The following is a 21,336-nucleotide window of genomic DNA, read 5'->3' as shown; positions in this document are numbered from 1 at the left end:
TTACAGTTTGCAATGGACAAACAAGACGCTACTCCCAAGATATTACATTTGGCCTTGGCCCAGTTTATCTGAAATGAAAGGGTTTCCTGTAGGAGGACTAGGAAAAATCTGTACCAGAACCCTTAAATAACCTGGATGAAGATTAGATGCCAAAGAGGATAGGCAGCTTACTCACACAACACAAGACCAGTGACTGAACTATCTCATCTGCCTTTTCACTGTGAATCATTTTCAAGGCAAACATAGTTCTCATACTGTTATTCCTTGCTTTCTTCAACACAAAGATAAAATTAAAGTTCTACTAATTCATTTGCTTGCAACATGCTTTGCTGCTTCATAATAAGCTCATTTATTTCAATTAACAACATGATTATCTTAAAAGATTAAGAACATGAGCTATTTATATGAAAAGTTATTCATAATTCCATTTCACTTCATTCAGTCAACACAGAGGCACCATTTTGTAGCACATTTATTGTATAGCATAGTGAAGTGCTAATTACAGTACAGAGTAATGCTAGATTGTATTTATTATAAATACAAAGCCAACAGGATATGTACATATTACCTGTTTAAATTAACAGCACTGTATATTAATAAAGACCTACATGAATGTTGTTAAACATAACACCACACCCTTAAATCACAAAATACTAGCTTTTTTTCAAGTTCTACAATTTTGATCAATTTTTCTTAATTTTAAAAAGGTAGGTAAAACATCTACAAGAAAACAAATGCCAAACTTGTGTAAAACAAGAATGAGCCTGCAGACCCCACGGTCCTGATGTTATAATTTAGCAAGGAAACTTCATCAGAATTCAGCAATAATTTGCCACTTTATGTTGATGGCATAATCTTCCTGCTCCCAACTCCACCCTTCAAATCTCTCTTGCAATTTCTAAATGGCTGTGGGGGGGGGGGAGGGAGATAAATGATGGGACTGAGTATGGAAGCCCGTGGGAGGCAGATCATGTCCATCCCCTCCCAAGTAGTAATTGAGGAAATACTTTTATGGTTGGGAGGCGCTTAAAAATGTAAATGAGAACTGCTTCTTTCCAGAACCTTCTTGCTCTGACTCTTAAAATCCTGAAAAAGCAGGGATGCTAGCTTTTGCAGTATCTATTTAGAGACTGAAGTATCAGCAACTTCTCATTAGAAATGCACATGGCCATTGATACTTACTGCGTATGCACCTATTAAAAACGCTGCATTTGCTCTTTTCCGTTGGTCAAAGCTGGTATAATATACAATTTTCTTTCTTGATAGACTGAAAGACTGTTTAAGATACAAATAAATAAAAAGATTAGGAGAGACCACAAAATTATGCCAAATGTCTCAGCTCAGTGACTCATCAGCTTAAGAGACTTCTACTAGCATGTCCTTTAAATCAGGTTATATCCTGATCAATTTTAAACGAGAGTATAAAGAAACTGCTCCCTAACCCCCTCCCCCATATAATGGGAATATTTCTTCTTTGCATGCAATTCTTTAATCCCTCTGTTAGTCTGAATATTATCTTAGCGGTAGGGAATCAGAATATCCACCTGCTTCTATCTCATGAATTCTAAGGCAACTCTTCCTTTAAGATTACTGTGCTTCAGAATTAAATGTCCAAATCATAGGCATCCAAATTTTGGCTTGTCTAGGCCTCTGGGCCACAGTCCACTACCTGGCCATGGCCTATTTGGAACTGGGCTGCGTGAGTGGCAGACTGGTGCATGGGCACGCAGCTCAACTTGCACAAGCAGTGGGCCGGTGCACATGCACACCCGTGCACAACTCAACTTGCAAACATCGATTTGTGTGCATGTGCACACCAGCCCACCGCTCGCATGACCCACTTCCCCTCTCCCCCACCAACCTGGCCACCAAGCTGCAAAGGTTGGGGACTACTGGTCTAGATCACATCGAGTGAAGAGGAATTATCTTCAGTGACATATAAAATATATAACATAGTTAACGTATATCAATCACATAATAATGTTAAATGTTTACAATCTTGTGGGGCCTCATTATTTTCATTCATTTCATTTTAAATTTTATTTGATTTATATACCGCCCTACTCCCGAAGGACTCAGGGCGGTGAACAGCCACAGATAAAACACATAAATACAAAATTTAAAAGCAAAGTAAAACCGAATTAAACAATTTGGCCCAAGACAGATTTAAAACACCCCAATAATTTAAAACAGATTAAAATTTACATTTTAAAAAGGGAAAAAAGGGAAAAGATTAGGCCAGGCCAGCCTGATGGAATAAAAAGATCTTAAGAGCGTGGCGGAAGGTGCGCAGATCCGGGATCCTCCGTATCTCCGGGGGGAGCACATTCCAGATAGTAGGTGCCCCCACAGAGAAGGCTCTCCCCCTGGGGGCCGCCAGTCGACATTGTTTGGCCGACGGCACCCGGATGAGCCCCTCTCTATGAGCGTACCGGCCAGTGGGAGGCTAATGGTGGCAGCAGGCGATCCTGTAGGTAACCAGTCCTAAGCCATGGAGCGCTCTAAAGGTGGTAACCAAAACCTTGAAGTGCACCCGGAAGACCACAGGGAGCCAGTGTAGCTTGCGCAGGAGAGGTGTTACATGGGAACGCCATGTCGCTCCCATAACCACCCGCACGGCCGCACTCTGTGCTAGTTGGAGCCTCCGGGTGCTCCTCAAGGGGAGCCCCATGTAGAGAGCGTTGCAATAGTCCAGGCAGGAAGTGACGAGGGCATGAGTGACCGTGAGTAAGGAGTCCCGATCCAGAAAGGGATCGGGACTCGAAACTGGCGAATCAGGCGAACCTGATGAAAAATCCTCCCGGTCACAGCCGTCAAATGCTCTTCTAAAGACAGCCATGAATCCAGGAGGACGCCCAAGTTGCGAGCCCTCCCCAATGGGGGCCAACGATTCGCCCCCAATAGTCAGTGATGGCATCAACTGACTATACCGGGATGTCAGAAACCACAGCCACTCGGTCTTGGATGGGTTGAGCCTGAGCCTGTTTCTCCCCATCCTGATCCACATGGCCTCCAGGCACCGGGACATCACTTCAAGGGCATCATTGGGGTGGTCCGGGGTGGAGATGTACAGCTGAGTGTTGTCAGCGTACTGGTGGTACTTCACCCCGAAACCATGGATGATCTCGCCCAGCGGCTTTACATAAATATTGAACAAAAGGGGCAAGAGGACCGACCCTTGTGGCACCCCACATAGGAAGGGCCTCGGGGTCGACCTCTGCCCCGCTGCCAACACAGACTGCAACCGGTCAGAGAGAAAGGAGGAGAACCACCTCAACACAGTGCCCCCCACCCCTAACTCTTCCAACCGGTGCAGCATGATACCATGGTCGATGGTATCAAAAGCTGCTGAGAGATCTAATAGGACCAGGACAGAGGAGCAACCTCTGTCCCAAGCCCTCCAGAGATCATCAACCAACGCGACCAATGCCGTTTCCGTGCTGTACCCAGGCCTGAAGCCCGACTGGAACGGATCCAGATACGTCGTTTCATCCAGGTGCTGGGGGAGCTGTCATGCAACCACACTCTCAACAACCTTCGCCACAAAGCGAAGGTTGGAGACCGGACAATAATTTGCCAACACTGCCAGGTCCAGGGAAGGCTTCTTGAGGAGAGGCCTGACCACCACCTCTTTCAAGGTGGCAGGGAAGTCACCCTCACCCAATGAAGCATTTATAATCCCCTGGAGCCAGCCTCGCGTCACCTCCCGGGAAGCCAGCACTAACCAGGAGGGACACGGGTCCAACAAACATGTGGTCGCGTTCAGTCTGCCCAGAATCCTGTCCAGGGCCACATGTGCCTGTGGGTTGGACATGCCTGGTCTAAATCATGTAAATCATCTGCCTGGCTGCATTTTCAATTTGTTCTTTACTGTATAGTAGAAAATTATCCATATTGAATCTTAAGTCTCTTGTACAAATAAAAAGTAGGATAATGAAACAGGGAGATGTTTTTCTAAATCCACCCAACATTAACTGAAATATATTAGCAATATGTTAAAGAAATTAGTATTCAGAATAAGCAGGAACAGGCATTAATTCTAAACACTGGTCTTGATAGCTATAATTTATTTGGAATACAGGTAGTCCTCAACTTACAACAGTTTGTTTATTGACCATTCAAAGTTACCACAGCACTGAAAAATGTGACTTATGACTGTTTTTCATAGTTATCATTTTTGCAGCATCTCCATTTCATGTGACCAAAATTCAGATGCTTAGCAACTGGTTCATATTTATGACTGTTGCTGTGTCCCAAGATCATGTGATCACCTTTTGCGCCCTTCTCACAAACAAAGTCAATGGGGAAGCCAGATTCACTTAGCAACCGGGTTACTAACTTGTCAACTGCAGTGCTTCACTTAACAACTGTGGCAAGAAAGATAATAAAATGGGGCAAAACTCATTCAACAAATGTCTCACTTAACAACAGAAATTTTGGCCTCAATTGTGGTTGTCAGTCAAGGACTACCTGTATGAGAGGCAATATATATCTCAATACTAGCAAATAGGAAGAAGGATGCAATCGCACTCATGTTTTGTCAGTGGGCTTCCCACAAGAGGGTAGTATCAGCCCTACAAGACAGACCATAGAACGTCTAGAATTCTATTTTATTAAAACAGAATATAGTGAATTTTGCAAGTTTCACAAGTTTCACAAATCATCCTACATACTTCACATATAGTACACTATTTTTCTAGTAAATAAGATGACTTTTATTCAATTCTTTTGAAAAACAGTTTTTGTAACAATAGAGTTCTACATCATAAACATAATGCATATAGATATTTATGAATGCTAAGCATGAATTTGCATGATATATTCTTTTATTACTTACTGGTTTTTATGCTTAAATCACCACTGATATGAGAAACTGAAACCATAAAAATAGGTTGCTATGTTGCTTTTATTATACATTTAAATAACTTCTTTTCTAGCCTGGCGCCTTAACTACCAGACCACTACTTGTGACCTGCCCTACAGGTTTCCCAGAAACAAAGTCAATGAGGAAGCCAGCAGGAGATCACAAATCAGAAAGTTACTCCCATTGCTTTTTCTCCTGATTCCTGGGGGATTATGGGAATCTCATTCTCTGTAGTGCCCACTTGCACTTAGTGCTTGTCCATCTATCCGTATACTGTAACGCCCACCATGGCAACTGGCCACCAGCTCGTACTCCATAGTCCTGTCACCCTGCTTCCCTGGGATGCGATTTCATTGCTTCTTTCCAGATTGTGGTCACATGAGGTCCTTGCTTAACAAACTGCCATGATGACGGCATTGGGGACTGCTGGTATTACCATCAGTAAGTGATGTAGTCATGGAATGTCACACATTAGGACATCCTTTGGTGATGGAAATTCCATTCCCAACTGCCATCATAACCTGAGGACTACTTTTTCATCTTTTTATTAGGTGGTAAGAACGAGCGATTACATACATTTTACACAACTCCCTTATCAAGGAAAATCTTTGTATTGCACATGAGCAAACAAGGTGAGAGTTTAATTCAAGTATGATTTTAAAGGACAAGATCTTAACGTTCTTAGCAAATATACTGTTCATATCATCATTAAAAGGATCTAATCTCCACATGAAGCAATATATTGAACATTTAGTTAATATGCAGCCCCAATCCTATTCATGTTTATCTAGAATTCATGGCACAGTCCCAAGATATTTGTGTAGAACTGCACTATAATGCCCAAGGAAACAAAAATTTGTACAGCTTTAATATTTCAGCGAGGTAATAAATGTAAATCAGCTCTTTTTTGGAGCACAAAAGTTTTTTGCTTTATTTAGAAAAATTAAACTTATCTGCTCAGAATATTTACCCTAAATCATCTCAGCGATGGTATTTCATACATCTTTAAATGATTAGATAGGTGGTGAATATTTACAATGGAACATGTGCACTTATCACGTGCTTTCACACATGATGCAGGAACTGATCAGAACATGCACAATTTATTTTCCTCTAGCAAGTTCTTCTAACAGTAATTAACCAAAATAATTTTCCACTAAGAATTAATTGAAGTTATATAGAATTTTTATCTTATTGGGCAAAATATGAAAACTTTGGACAGCAATAGAGTTGTTTAAAAAGTTTTTATATATTCCTAGAACAGCCTCTCCCACTTTCATTAAAAGCTGGAGAAACCACAGTTTCTGTTAGGGTACTATAATATTGGGAAGGCTCTACTAATTACAACACAACATATTGATTGGAGTTTGGCAGACAGACTCTTTATAGAGCCTTCAGCTCACCCACCTTCACAAATATAGCATGCCATCAGTCACTTATTTATTTATAACGCTGCTTCTTTGATCCATCTGGGAATTATGATAGAGAAGCATATTAATTTATACAGGTTTGATATTTAGCTTCTGGGGGAAGACAAATCCTTAGCAGAAAAACTTTTAAATACAAGTTTAGGGACCTAATTTTTTTTTTTAATAAAAGGCAAAAAGGTGATTAAAAATCACAAACGAACTAAGGGTCCAGATGGATTTGAAATAAGAACCTTTCTGTGGGAAAATACTTCTTTTAAATTCTTTTTTAAAAAACATAATACAGACTTTGATGGTTGGACACTAGAGGGAACTAGAAGGAACTAAAGATTATAATTAAAGGAGAAGAAAATTTAAATTTGATTTACAAATACAGAATGAAGCAGAATATTCTAACATCGGAGATACTGAAGTTTATTTTTGAACAATGGATGCAGAAGTTAATTATAAGAGTGTCTGCCTCTCTATCTAGACTATGTTTAAAATACCTTATGAGAAGCAAGTTTTCCCTAACAAGATTAAGGCTGATTTGAAAGTGGGTTTAAAAATCACAGGCTACAAAAGTAACATGGAAAAAGATATTACACTGGACCTACAAAAGGAACCAGCTGATGTCTTTATAATTAAAGGAGATATATAAAGAACAAACACAGAGAGTGATCTGGGCAATATTCCTTTATTTGATTTACAAAAGAATGTTGTTAGAAGTTTGAATAATTCTGTGAGAAGGAATAAAAAATATTGGAAAGGAATTAAGATTTAGGACACTATTTGAAGGAATTAAAGATCAATAATTGTTAAAAGGAAGGAATATAAAATTAGTTTATTTGATAAAGGTTGAAATAGATATGTTATCGTCTCTGGAAACACTTCATGAACTTTTGCTGACATCAGAACTGGATTGACAAGGATTTGTTTATAAATAAGAGAGGAAGGGTACTTGGCACTCTTGGAACGGTTGTTTTCTTGCAGACATTCCATTATTCAAACCAAATAACATCATCCATGCGCTAGTTTGGGTAATAAAATGTCTATAAGAAAACCACCAAGTTCAGAAAGCTCTAAGGACCCCTCATTTCAATCATGAGTTACAAATATTTTTCCTTAAATAAGAAATGGGATATGGGAATAAGAAATCATTTGTTACATTTTAAGAGAAGGTGATGTTACTAAAATTGTTTATGCTTGTTATGAAGGAGGAAATCATTTCTTTATATATTTCTTTACTATATTTTTTCATTTTTAAAATATTTGTTTTTCTTCTTTTCTGCACCTTCTACTCTTCTTTTTCTTTTTTTAGTTTGTATTCGTTTTTATTGTTCAGTGTAATTTTTATAAAATTACTATTTTAAAAAATCAGTTACCAAAGCCAAGCACTCACCTATACCTCTGGAAGTTTACAGAGATTAACAAGATCAATAAAAAAATAACAAAAGGACATTCTTACCTTTAATTTTTTGTTTAATTTGCAGCAGAATCGATACACCAGAGCCAAGTTTAGAGGTCCAAAATCTGCATAAAAACTAAAACAAATATATCCACATGAAAGACTGTTCAAAGTAATTTTAACAGCTAATCAAATACTTCTAAATACAAGTATTCCTTTTATTAAATAGCTACATTGCTATTGGCATCTTTTATAGGAATACTGGGTAGCAGCATTACAACTAGAAATGTGTCACTCTATCCATTTAATATTTTCTGCTTTATATCACTGGTTCTCAACTGCAGATCTACAAAAAAATCAACTGGGAAATCGAAGTACACAACAGATACCTGCACCGTATAAATTTAGTCCATCTCTGACTATAATAGTGATTAGCTAAGCAACAGGTTACTGCAGTTTTATCACAACATTTTTAGGGCTTTTATGCATCATGCGATTACAGAATCTGTAGATTCTACATTGACCTATTATCTGTTTTTGCAATTTATAACCTAGATAATGTACAATATATATAGTCTGTTCTACAATTAGATGAAAGCTCAAACTCCACCTTGTAATTTTGCTGATTAAAGTCCACCTATTCCACAGTTCAGAAATAAGAAGTAAATACATCAGAAATACATAAGAAGTAAAATCTTTATATGCTTTTCTATTTTGGAAAAATGTGACAAATGCCTAACAATGTCGTGATGGACAAACTTTTGTAGAGGGACTATGCTTTATGAACTGAAGAAATGGCTAGCTGGGACTGAAGAAATACAACATTTATTTATTTATTTATTTATTAGTTCAATTTATATGCCGCCCTCCTCTGAAGACTCAGGGCGGCTTACAATGCACTTATAGCAATAGCCTTCATTCTTTTGTATATACCTGCTTATTAGGGCTTTTGGCCCCCCATAAGTGGTGTTTCTACAAAGTCAGCTTATTGCCCTCACAATCCGGGTCCTCAATTTACTTACCTCGGAAGGATGGAAGGCTGAGTCAACCTTGAGCCTGGTGAGATTTGAACTCGCACTAATTGCAGGCAGCTGGCAGGTAAGTGCTACATAACGGCACTTAGTCCGCTGCACCACCAAGGCTCTTAGTCCATATAGTCCATAGTCCATATATTAGCCTAAATGTTACTAGCAATACAGATAAACTATTGGGACATTCCAATTTATGATTTTGCTACACTGTTATAAAGAAGGTGTAATAGCTTCATTGAATATTTGCACAATTCACTTAAATTTATAATAAATATGGATTTGCAGCAATAGCTTTCAACGCTACAGTTTTTTTTTTATTTCTACATTTTCACTTCAAATCAGAGGGACATTCAGGTGTAATACCATTATGGTATAATAGTTTCAAGTTGTTCCACTATAAATACATTTATTTACTAATGAATTAATCCAGAACATTTTATTGGTAACTATATAATATATGATAGCAGTTTGTATTTTTGTGAAATGCCATGAGAATAGAAATTTTTAACAGATGTGTGTGTGTCTGTGTATTACCTCAAGGATCTGGTAAGTACCATGTTCTAATACCTCATGTGGTACACTGTCACATGGTATTGAACAACTAAAAGCAACTGAACAAAACAAAAGCAACCAAAACATTTTCAGAAGGAGTAAATCATATTTTACTGAGGTAAAACAAGCTATTTCATATGGAAACAGCTACAGGCCACCCATAAAATATGCTGAGCAAATGAAAGTCTATTGTGAATTAACAAGTGAAGTGTGACATGATCATCCTAGATCCCTTTACAAAGAATTGAGTAAGAGCTAACATTCCTCTTGAATAATCCAATTACCAGTTCCTAACTCATTAAATAATTAGAAGGCTGACTAATTCAGCTCTGTATCTACCAGCAATGTTTCCCTGTTTTAATTTCAGTCATCTTAATAAAGAAACAGTACCCATGAGTAGGACAAAGAACTACTTTTAGTTACTTGTAAAGCTTTCTTTTATAGAACACTTGCCAATTGAATTTGATTTTCAACAGGTAACCCTTGAATCCTACAATTGGCTCGTTTGGCTTATTTCAACTAGCAATACACAGGCTCATTGATATTTTTTTGGCACAGGTTCTAGTGTTTAATTATAAAGTATTTAAAAAGGCTTGGCACACTTATGTCGAGAGTTAATGGCATTTTAATAATGGCAGCTTGAACCTACATCATCAAAACAATGCTGCTACCAAACAGAAGCAATATATTGCTTCATAAGCAATTATGAAAATTACAAGTGAACAAACAGGACTTCAATCATCAAATTCTGGTCCGTGGATTTATTTTTGACTTTGTAAAATAATAATAATAAAAGATTCAAATTATCACTAAAATAATTTGCTAACATAGTAACAGACTTGACTTGACATTCAATCCTTGAAAATAGCCTTAAGGACAAAGGATCTAACTATTTAAATAACGCAGTGATAAAAGTGCCTGTAATAATAAAATATCAGCCTTGCATAAACTAGAAAACCAAAATTTTAGAGTTAAATGTGCACGTCTGTATTAAAGCAAATCTTGTTCCTAAATTATAATCATACGGAAGAATGATCTTGAGGGATGAGTGGAAGAGAAGCTGCGTAGGGAACAATAAGAGGAGGAGGAGTCTCTGTTGCTTAATGATCAGAGAATTAAAACTACAGTGAATTCATAGAATAACTTGGCAATTGAAGTTTGTTGTTTATGCAACAAATGAATAGAATCCCTAATCTCTATAAGTGAGTTTCCTTCAATAACTTAGGGTATATCAAAAATGCTGACCCAGAAATAATAACTCATAGTTCTACTGTATCCAAAACAAAAATTTAGGATGAGACCAGTATAAAAATATTCAGTACCTAGAGTACTGAATATGACCTCACTTTATATTGATAAACTCCAATAAAATCATAAATCAAAGACACAACATAGTTTTATTATAATATTTATGAAACTAAGAAAAGAAAGGTAATAGCAACTACAGAGAGCCCTTGCTTAATGACTGGTTGCTTAATGACCCTTTGAAGTTTTGATGATCTTCAATAAAGGTACTTACAAGCTGTCCTTGAAGTTATGACTGCCACACACTTTCCTATGTGGTCATATGATTGTGTATCAAGCGCTGGCAACCAGATCGCATTTATGACCAGCTGTAGTATCGCACAGTCATGTCACCCCTGATTTACTATTTTCCCCCAGCAGAATGCAGCAAAAAATGCTTATTAGATATGGCTGGATTTGCTTAACAACCATGTGATGACTTGCTTAATGACTGCAATGACTTACAACCCAAATTCTGGGCTCAATTATCATTGTAAGTCAAGGACTATCTGTGTCTTCCTGAAATGCCCATAGGCAAGATGGCAGCAGCAATGGTGGGATCAAAGCTCCATTTATTTTTTATGTTTGCAACCGCTCATTTGTCTCATTCTTTTTTAGTCGCTCTGACAATTGAGAGGCAATTCCATTGTTGAAAGGCCTCAGATATCAATGAAATACAAAAGTGTCATGAAGCTTTTGTACATGTGCAACAGATGAAATTGATGACTGTCCTTGAAAGGTCATGTCATAACAATTTTCAGGCATTTCAGCTTTTTATTTTGTAGCAACAACTTACATGACAGTCTTCTGGAAATGATTACATACAGACAGTCTCTGATATGTACAACCTTCCAGGTTCACAGTGGATGGTGGATTAGGCTAAATCTGTATTCCATTTTAATCCTGCTGTGTGCATAAGTGCAGATCAACTGTAATCTACAATTAGATCAGCGCCTCTAAAGAAAGGGTGAGTTATTCAAACCCAAATCATATATAGGATCTAATCAGGATAGAAACAAATAAATTGCTTAGAAACAGAAAAAAGTTCAATAGTATGTTCAGAAAATTGCTGTAATTTAAAATAGGAATTTTTCTTGAATGTGAAGTAATTTTAAGTATTAAACCAGTAAAACTCAGAACTGAGGATTGGGTCTTGAAAAAAATCTATACCATAAATTTAAACAATCACAACAAATTTTGTTAACTGACAAAATGGCAACATCAATATGGCTGGTTTACAGGGATAAAGTGCACATATTCTGACAAAGAAATCTAAATTGATAAAAACTAAATAAATAATTATTTCACTAAATAAATCGCTAAATGTTACATATACTATATATATTTAAGAGTACCGTAACTAATAAAATACTCCTATTTCCAGATACATCAAATTATTCAGCATGATAAAATCTCTCAGTGGCAGAAAAAGCCTTGAAGAACTCTTTTCTCTAAAATTGCCTGCTTGGAAGTGAAATGAAACTGAAATTTCTATTCAAACTAGTGCAATGTGATATACATCAAGCAAAAGATAAGCATAATTATAGGCAAGCACCTGATAAGATTCTTTCAAAAATTATAGTATATTATACCAGGAAGGAAATTTAACACTGCAAAAAGCCTGAAAACATATTTTAATAATCCCACTCAAATCTAGTTATCATGTTTATAATACTGCATGGAAATTCTCAAGATAAATTACAGTTTGAAAATATAGGATATATGAATATTAAAATTGACTGGGAGATTGAAGTAGCAATGCTATGATAAATATTTGAATAATTGGGTACCTTTCATTCAGACAAGTAGTGGTCACCTTATGACTGTTCATTTAATAACCATTCAGTTACGCACTGAGAAATGTGACTTACAACTGTTCCTCAATCTTATGATTGTGGCAACTTCCCCACCGTCTCATGATCAAAATTCTGGTGCTTGGCAACTGGCACGTTTTTATGATGATTGCTGTATCCCACTGTCACATGATCATCATTTGTGACCTACCCAAGAGGCTTAAGACAAGCAAAGTCCATGAGGGAAGCTGGATTCGCTAGATGATTGTATGATTTGCGTAATAACCATGACAAAAAAGGTCATAAAATTGGGCACGACTCCATGTTCCTCTCACAAGTGTGCCCGTAACTCAAGGATTACCTGTAAAACAAGGTGACTAAAGAGAGTGAGAGACATTCGCAGAGGAACTAAAAAACTTTCCCCCACAAGCAGTAGAATTTGAGATTATCTAATGCCATTGGGGACAAAAAAAAATCTTTCCTTGAAATGTGACTTTGGGTCAGTCACTCTCTCTCTCAGCCCAACTCACTTCACAGAGTTGCTGTTGTGAGGAAAATAGAAGGAGGAAGAATGTATTATGTATTTTTGCCACCTTGAGGTATTTATAAGGTAACAAGGGTGGGATGAAAATCTAATCAATAAAAATATAAGAAATAATTTAAAGTAGAGGCTTCATTTTCATAATATGGTATGTAACACTCAAAAATTACTTTCATGAAATATAATAATAATTCACCGATAACCATGACTAAACTGTTATTTAGCAGTTAAAATAGTTAAACAGCATTAAAAGCTGTAGCAATTTGTCACCTATAAAGACAGCTTGCTACTGATTACAAGATCCTGGGAGCACAGAATAAATACCAAACAATATATTTTCTTGGAGGGCTCTCAAGAATAGCTGGCTGACTATCTCTTTGAGACAAGGCAATCAGTCATTTTCTAATTGAGCACACAATTTTGGTGTAACACTAAGAACTTTGACTATCAAATCTACTGTTGAATAAATTTTAATTGTACAAGATTGACTTGTCCTCTGACAAAACTAGAAGAATGCCTACCTATGGCAACCTCAGCAGTCTATTGTGTATCCATACAAGCACCTTAAATAGACATTGTTCTCTTTCAGTCAACAAAACAAACCTCAGAATGGAGGAAATAGCACGGTTATCCACGGGAAGATTTTGCATAGGAAAAAGGGGCTGAGGCAGGAGTGAAATCCAGCAGGTACTAACCGGTAGCAGAAATTTTGAGTAGTTCAGAGAACTGGCAAATACTACCTCTGGCTGGCCCCAGAGTGGGGTGGGAATGGAGATTTTGCAATATCCTTCCCTCAGGAGGGGAGGGAATGGAGATTTTGCAGTATCCTTCCCCTGGAGTGGGGTGGGAATGGAGATTTTGCAATATCCTTCCCCTGCCATGCCTACCAAGCCACGCCCACAGAACCGGTAGGGAAAAATTTTGGATTTTACTCCTGGGCTGAGGAGACTGCTGTTGAGCTGCTAAAAAAGACAAAGATTTAAAAAACAAAAGATTTGTTGGGAAGGGGGAACTGGAAAAGGCTGGAGAGATGGTGGTCCAAGGTGAATCTGGACAGTGTAGATAGCTTAACATCTGTGGTTGGTTTTAGTAAAGAACAATGTTGGGTAGTCAACCTAAAATGGGCAGGGCAGCGTTATACAATTATCCGTTGGTTCAAGGGAAAGTTGAAGTCTTCTGAGTAGACCTGGTGGAAGCTTGGAGAAGACCGATCAAAGATCCAAAGAGGAAGTAGCACAATGGGTCCTTTTCACTTTTTCCAAAAGATCTCTGTGAAAGACTGAGGCAAGACAGGAAAGACCAAGTTCTACCAGGCACAGATAGAAAACCAGCAGCAGCCTGAAACAGGGAATGTTAGTTGCTGTGTTTAGCTTCTTACATCTCTCTCTCTCTCTTTCTCTCTCTCTCTCAATAGAAAGTAGATAGGGCAAATGTTAAAATAAACAACAATTTGCAAATATTTTCAGTGGAAAAATAATTTGCTTTAAAACAACTCAAGCCATTATGATAATCAGGCATGTGGGCAGAGGAAAGAAGAAGCAAAGAACGGAATGTAACTATCCAGCTGGAAATAACTCTTGCAAAGGAAGGAGATGAAAAGTTAACGTAAATACGGGTTTAATTGCTTTCTTAATAAGAAAGAAAAATTCACAAGAGGAGCTTTGTGTTATGTCTTGCATCAAATCTTACGAACCCATAGAAGGCTCTATAAAACCACACTACATATCTAACGTACTTCAGATGTTCAGTTATAGCAAATAAGTGATATAACATCAACAAGACTGACACTAAGCCTCCACAAATTTATCCATTTTGGGGTACTGGCAGTGACTGAATACTTGTCTCCCCTCAAAATAAACTGTTTATACCGCTCTGATTTTGGCATTTGTATACCACAACAGTGTGCGAGGACAATCACAAGATACAGATTCCAACCTTGCTGAAAAGCCTGAAGAAAAAAGGAGGGATGAGGTAAGAATTGGAGGGAGTTAAAAAGGGCCTGAGAAAACATCAAATATCATAGAATATATAAACATTTGTTCAACAAAAATCCAGAAATACCAATGGATTTGAGGGTTAATTTCAATAAACTTAATAAAATATTTCAAATCACACTGAATATATTTCAGGAAAAAACTGTACCTGTGTTTCCCTGAAAATAAGACCCTGTCTTATATTTTTTTGAACCTCAAAATAAGCGCTTGGTCTTATTTTCGGGGAGGCCTTATTATTTTGGGGTGCGTGGAGCAAGATGGGACTCCTCTTGGCGTTTTACCTGATTTCCAGCTCTGCGTTTAAATATTTTTGGGGAGGGCTTATTTTCAGGGGGAGGCTTATTTTAGCACATGTGCTCAAAAGCCCAATTGGGCTTATTATTAGGGGATGTCTTATTTTCGGGGAAATAGGGTATATGTTTGCAACCAATACAATATCTGGTTATTGTTAGCTAAGACCATTCTAAGACAATGATAGAATTAAGAAGCTACTGTATTGGGATTGCAAAAATACAGATTGCCACTAGATTTCCTGCCTCGCCCCTCTTATTCTTTATTTTCAGAAGATTACAAACTATAGAGTATCCAAGTACTAAAAATATATATAAATATATTACAATCAGATAAAGAAAAAATACCTAACAATATCATTGTATACTATAAAATATCATAAAAATCTATGCCAAAGGTCATATTGCTTCATCCTGTGAGTATCCCAAAGGTGTTTTTTCAAAAGGCAATTGGACTTTGTTTTTCCTTGAAGACATTTTCTTCTCATCCAAGAAGCTTCTACAGTTTTCAACTGAAGAAACTTCTTGGATGAGAAGCGAAATGTCTTCAAGGAAAAACAAAGTCCACTTGCCTTTTGAAAAAGCACCTTTGGGACAAGTATGACCTGGATGACTGAGAATCTCCACATTCATCCTTTGACTAGCAGAAAATACTGTCTTTTCCAGAAGAGGAAAGTTACACATTTCCAAGCCAGTCTTTAATATTTGGAATGGTGCAGTATCACTTTTCCAATTTTTCAATATAATTCTTTTGGCCACCCGCTATGCCCAGTATAATTAATTCCTCAAAGACAGTCAGATTCCAAAATTTTGATATATAGGTAATCCTCCATTTACAATATCTGGAACCAGAATTTCCATTACTAAGCAAGGTGGTTGTTAAACGAGTTATGCTGGATTTTACAACCTTTTTTTTTGCCATGATTGTTAAGTGAATCATGCAGTCATTAAACAAATCCGGCTTTCCACATTGTCTTTGCTGTTTGGGAAGTCACAGATTGTGATCACATGATCCCAGAATGCTGCAACTGTTGTAAATACAGGCCAATTGCCAAGTGCCGAAATTTTGATCATGTGACTATGGGGATGCCACAACAGTCGTAAATATGAGGATTAGTTATGAGTCTCTTTTTTCAGTATCATTGTAACTAGGAAAGGTCACTAAATAAATGTGTGTAAATCAGTGGTGAGTTGCCCCTGGTTTGCACTGGTTCTATAGAGTAAAGCCGGCGGGAGGCTCCACCCACCGACCCGATGTCATGAAAATGCTTCTGCGCATGCGCTTGCATGCGCGCGCAGCCCCATTGTGAACCGGTAGTAAAGGTAAGTAGAACCCACCCCTGATGTAAATAAAGGTCTAACTGTACATTCAACATTGCATTATCTTTAATATTGAGAGGCTTTCCCATATAATCTACCTGTGCACATTAATAGACTATTCCAGAAAAGTACCAGATACACCCATTCCCTATGGATCAATGTTTTTGAAACGTTTTTTGTATGTCCAAAAGAAAAACATCTATCCTTTTGAATACATTCTTAAGGAGTCCAATACACTCTAAATGCAGTTTTTTGATGAAGCAATTTTATTCTCAAATCCATTGATGCCATTTTAACATTATTAAGGACATGCAACCACTGATAATGGCATTAATAGAGAATCTACATCTTTAGAGTAGAACACCACAAAGGGGCAGCAAAGAGATACAGAAAACTGTATTGCTACCTAATGGCTGGTTGGGTATTTGCAGCCCAGATATAGTAACCTAGAACTATTACAGTAAGCTTTAAGTACATATCTCTATTGAAAATAGCTAGTTGTGAACTGGTAGATAGTCACCATTTATATTTGGCAGACTCAAAGCAAAAATTATTCAATCCAATCTAAAGAACCTTTAAAAAAAGTCAATCAACCTGGTGATAATGTGATGATAATCAGTTGAAGTATGACAAAAAAGGACCACATGAAGAGCAGTTATTAATCCAGGAGATCTGGGTTTGTTAGACAATAAAAATCATAAAACCAAGTAGTTTGAAAAATTAAAACTGAAGGCATGTTTCATTTAAGATTTTCTTAAATTACTGATGTCAGTGAAATCAAATAAAGGGCCTGCAAAATAACAGCAGAAGAGGAATTCAGAAAACTGAAAAAGAGCAATTGGCTATAGAAGAAGCAATAGAAAAATTACAAGTAGAGACATAAATAAAATCTTTAGTTATAGTAGAACAAAATCAGTAACTGCTATTAGAAAGTAGGGTGCCAGGCAGAGCACGGTTAACTACAGCTGTTGAAAGAAATGAGTACTACAGAAATAGTAGTGGTGAGAGATTTAAAAGCAAGGAAGAACTGAAATAATCCTTGGCTTCAACAGAACCATTAACCTCAAGCTTCAAATACAATTATTTCTCAAGGAGGTGTTAACCAATCATATGAAATAGGAAGTGAAGAAAGAAGTGAAGTTGTTGAAAAGAAAGAAAGAAAAGACGGGAGAGGGTGAAAACACTGAAGGGTTGGAATAAAGGATACTTTATTTATATGTCTTAAAAATGACATTCTTAACAAAAAATACACCAGGCTCAAATTGTTTCATAATATGGCCAGGGAACAACTTTTTTTTTTTTTTTTTGTGATGACTGCATGAAATTCAAGAGGCATGGAGGACAGAGTAATGATGACATGATGTCACCTTTTCAGTATTAAAATAGTGCAGTAACCTTAGCAAATTGCTCAGCCTGCTTGTTTTAGGCTTGATTTCAATAAAAAGCAGAAAACCATCTCACCGTAGTTCAGCAATTTGCAATCAAAGTTCAGTGGTGTAGTTCAATGAGGCCAAATGCAGCTCAGAGGTGACTAATTGCTTGAAGAGGACTAGGATAAGATGATACCTACATAGATATCCCTTCCATCAAAACTTCTAATACTCTTATTAATCTAAGTTAATAACTATAAAAGGTGTTAAACAAATAAAAGTTTAAGTGTTAACATGTAAATGTTTCTATTCTCTCTTTTCTATAAACATTTAATATCACTGTGTTTTAATTGCCATCCTTGTTAATCTTTTGGATAGCTTTATCTGTCCAATAAGAAATCTTAAATATAACAAAGCAATGGAACTCAGATTTAATGTAGATTTAAAAAATCTGAATTTAGAAATTTGTAGCATCCAAACCTAAACATTCTGAAATAGTAACGCATCAAAATTAACATGCTAGGCATGCTTCGGGTGACTATAACACAAGCTCTACGTTTTCATCAGCATGTAAAACTTTCATCCAAACCTTTAAACATACTATCAATTAGCAACAAGTACTATTTCTCAGATATATTGAGGGGTTTTGTTTTTACTGATGCTACACAGCTTAGTTTTTTCCTGTTTGCCAATGAGTTTTGATATATTATCTCAAAACAACTGAGTATATTCTTATGGCTTATAGGTGTGTGGATGGCACATCCAGCCATATTTAGATTAAGATAGACTAAAAATTATTGTCAAGGGAAATTATATCAGACCTAAATAAACTTTTGAACAAAGAATGTGATACTGCACAACAGACTTTTTAAAAATCATACAGCTAGCTTAGGAGAGGGTATATTAAAAAAGATTCCATGTATTATCACAGTTAACATCTAAACAGATGTTTAGTGTGTAAGATTAAATAATTAAATCTGTAATTGTATACACTTACTTTTAAACCCTACTGAACAAACCTCCAAGTGTTCACTTTTTACAACAGCACAGAAAGTCCCAGGGAGTTTTACCTGACCTTGTTTACATCTCTGCTAAATCATAATGTGGATTAGGCAAAAGCGTGTATCTTTCACAAGCAAGGATATTTAACGAACGATTATGTTGTGCAATCTTGGGAGTTCTGGCCAATTCTGAGAAATACAAGCCAAAGTCTATGGTACATATACTAAATAACTCAAGGTAGCAGCTTTCTATAATACTTCATTAATTCATGGGAGTAACCCAAGAGTACAATCATGTTGGTTTCTAGTTAGGTTGTATTATTTTATAGGAATAAACCTATCAATCTAGAAGTAAATCCCATTTAAGTCAATGTAACTTAATTTCATGTAAACTAATGATTTTTAAACTGTACTGAAGATGAATATTAAGCATTTCAGATGACGGAATGACTTTGAGCCTCTGATCATTAAATTCTTTTCCACTCAGTAAGTTTCAATACAGTGGTGGTGACCAGTGTTAAGCTATTATTATGTTATTAGTAATAACATTACCTCAAATTCTTTCCCTCTTGCTGTATATTTTGTATATTAAGAGAGTTTCCAGTTAGAAAAATGGCCATGGAACATGGCAGTCTAAATAGGTCTTGTAAAAATAAAGCTAATTTTGTTAAAGTCCTTCATAAATAATCTCAATAGATACTGGCTTTTGTTCCAGGAAGGACTATCACAGTTCACAAGTTAAAAAACAACATCACATTCCTGTCTCTGTCAAATAAACTTGTTACCAAGAATGTTATAAACATTCATTCAGCAGAGGTTTTTGTTGCCATAAATTCAAATGCAAATTTCATAATGCCATAAAGTTGAATGCAAACATACTTTGCTTTTACTGATGTGAGTTTCAAATGCAGTATTTTTATCTAAAATGCACCTAACACAAACTATTCAGACATGAAGAATAACTGTATAACACTGTGCAACTACAATTTTTTGTTTTTCCTAAACTTCAGGGTAGATGAACTATTGTTTTTGTTTAGAAGAAGATGAGCAGATGAACGTCAGAAAAGTATTTTAAATCACAGACCAACAGCTCAAACATAACATCCCTTTGGCAAAAAGAAAATAACCTTGGGGCAAAGAAAAGAGAAACATCCACTTTCTAATTTAAGAGTTTACAGCGCAATGCAATTAGTCTTAAAAATAGCTCTAGGACTTTATAAACAACAGAATGGCAAGGCTGTCTTACATGTGATTTAGGATGATTTGAAAGGATCTCTGCAAAAAAAAAAAAGAGAGAGAGAGACACAGAGAGACAGAGAGAGACAGAAAACCCCCCATGACCTACTTCTTCTAATCACTTGGAGACGACAGGAACTAAAACAAACGTTTCCAATAAGAAAACGAAAGTAAAGCAGGGCTATCGAGAGGGGGAAAAATGGCAAAAAGGAAGAACAAACTTACTTTTCATAAACAAACTCCTCATCCGTACAGAAATAGTGCGTGTTGACGGTGCTTTTGGGTCTGTTCCGCAAAGTAGCAAAATAAAGTCGGTCTGAAATACAGGAGCGGGGGGGGGGGGGACAAAACAAAACAGAGGCGATGAGCTGCTGAAGGATCCGGTCTTTTCCAGACAAGTTGATCGCTCGGTCTTCACTTCTCAGCTCCGAGCGTCATTATTAAAGCCACTAACCGGCCATTATAACTTCAACGGGAAGCTTTGGGGCTCCATTTCATCGCAGGCATCAAAACACCTCAGGGATCATCGTCCTCGAGGAAAGCGCTCGGGTCAGGCTATCCGAGGGCGTCGGAAAGCCTCACCTCCCTCTTCACCCGAGATTTTTTTTTGGGGGGGGGCTTCGTGCTTACCCAGCTCGGCCACCCCACTCTTTTTCCCGCGTCTCTTCTTAACATTCTTCCCACCCCACCCCACCCCAAAGTTTACGCGATTCCGGGGATCTATCTAACCCAATTGATCCCTTCGGGACGTCTTTCTTGCAGCCCCCCCATCCCCGGCCAGGCAGGTGCTTGCAAAGCACGGAAGTCAACAGCTGGGGCGGGAGAGGGAAAGTTACGAGCCCCGCCGCCGCCGCCACCCCAGCTTCTCCCGCGCTCACCTTTGAGCAACTCGGAGGCGCCCAGCAGCTGCTCCGAGCCCAAAGGCGGGCTGGGTTCCATCCTAAAGAGGGCGCGGAGGTGCGCAGACGCGCGGGACGACGTCTCGGTACTCATGAGCGCCCCTCGGAACGGCGAGCTCTCCGGTGGCGGCGGCGGCGGCTGCAGGAGCAGCAGCAGCGATGGCAAGAGCCCCGCCGCCCAGCCGGATTCACCAAAAGCGGCGCCAGCAGCAACGGGACATGCTCGGGGAAGGGAGAGCCGAAGCCGGCTGCCCTGGGTTGCGCTCCAGCCGCCGCCGCCGCCGCCGCCGCTTCTGCTGCTGCTGCTGCAGCCACCAGAGACTCCTTCCCCGCCGCCGCCCGCATGG

General features: G+C 37.8%; 1 protein-coding gene across 1 annotated transcript in view; it reads right to left on the bottom strand.

Moving 5' to 3' along the window:
• The window catches only part of CDC14A (cell division cycle 14A), a 65,040-nt gene extending 43,957 nt beyond the window's left edge, over positions 1 to 21,083 (bottom strand). Inside the window, exons 1-4 of the mRNA XM_070939348.1 lie at positions 20,969 to 21,083; positions 20,316 to 20,406; positions 7,739 to 7,814; positions 1,183 to 1,275 (exon numbers count right to left, since the gene is read on the bottom strand). Of these exons, the coding sequence (XP_070795449.1) occupies positions 1,183 to 1,275; positions 7,739 to 7,814; positions 20,316 to 20,406; positions 20,969 to 21,083 (375 nt within the window). The remainder of the gene's footprint in view (positions 1 to 1,182; positions 1,276 to 7,738; positions 7,815 to 20,315; positions 20,407 to 20,968) is intronic.
• Positions 21,084 to 21,336: the final 253 nt, after the last annotated feature.

Source organism: Pituophis catenifer, unplaced genomic scaffold (assembly GCF_029215685.1).
Source record: "Pituophis catenifer annectens isolate HBS135680 unplaced genomic scaffold, rPitCat1.0.hap2 SCAF_3, whole genome shotgun sequence".
Lineage (NCBI taxonomy): Eukaryota > Metazoa > Chordata > Lepidosauria > Squamata > Colubridae > Pituophis > Pituophis catenifer.
This window is presented reverse-complemented; position numbering and strand designations above follow the sequence as displayed.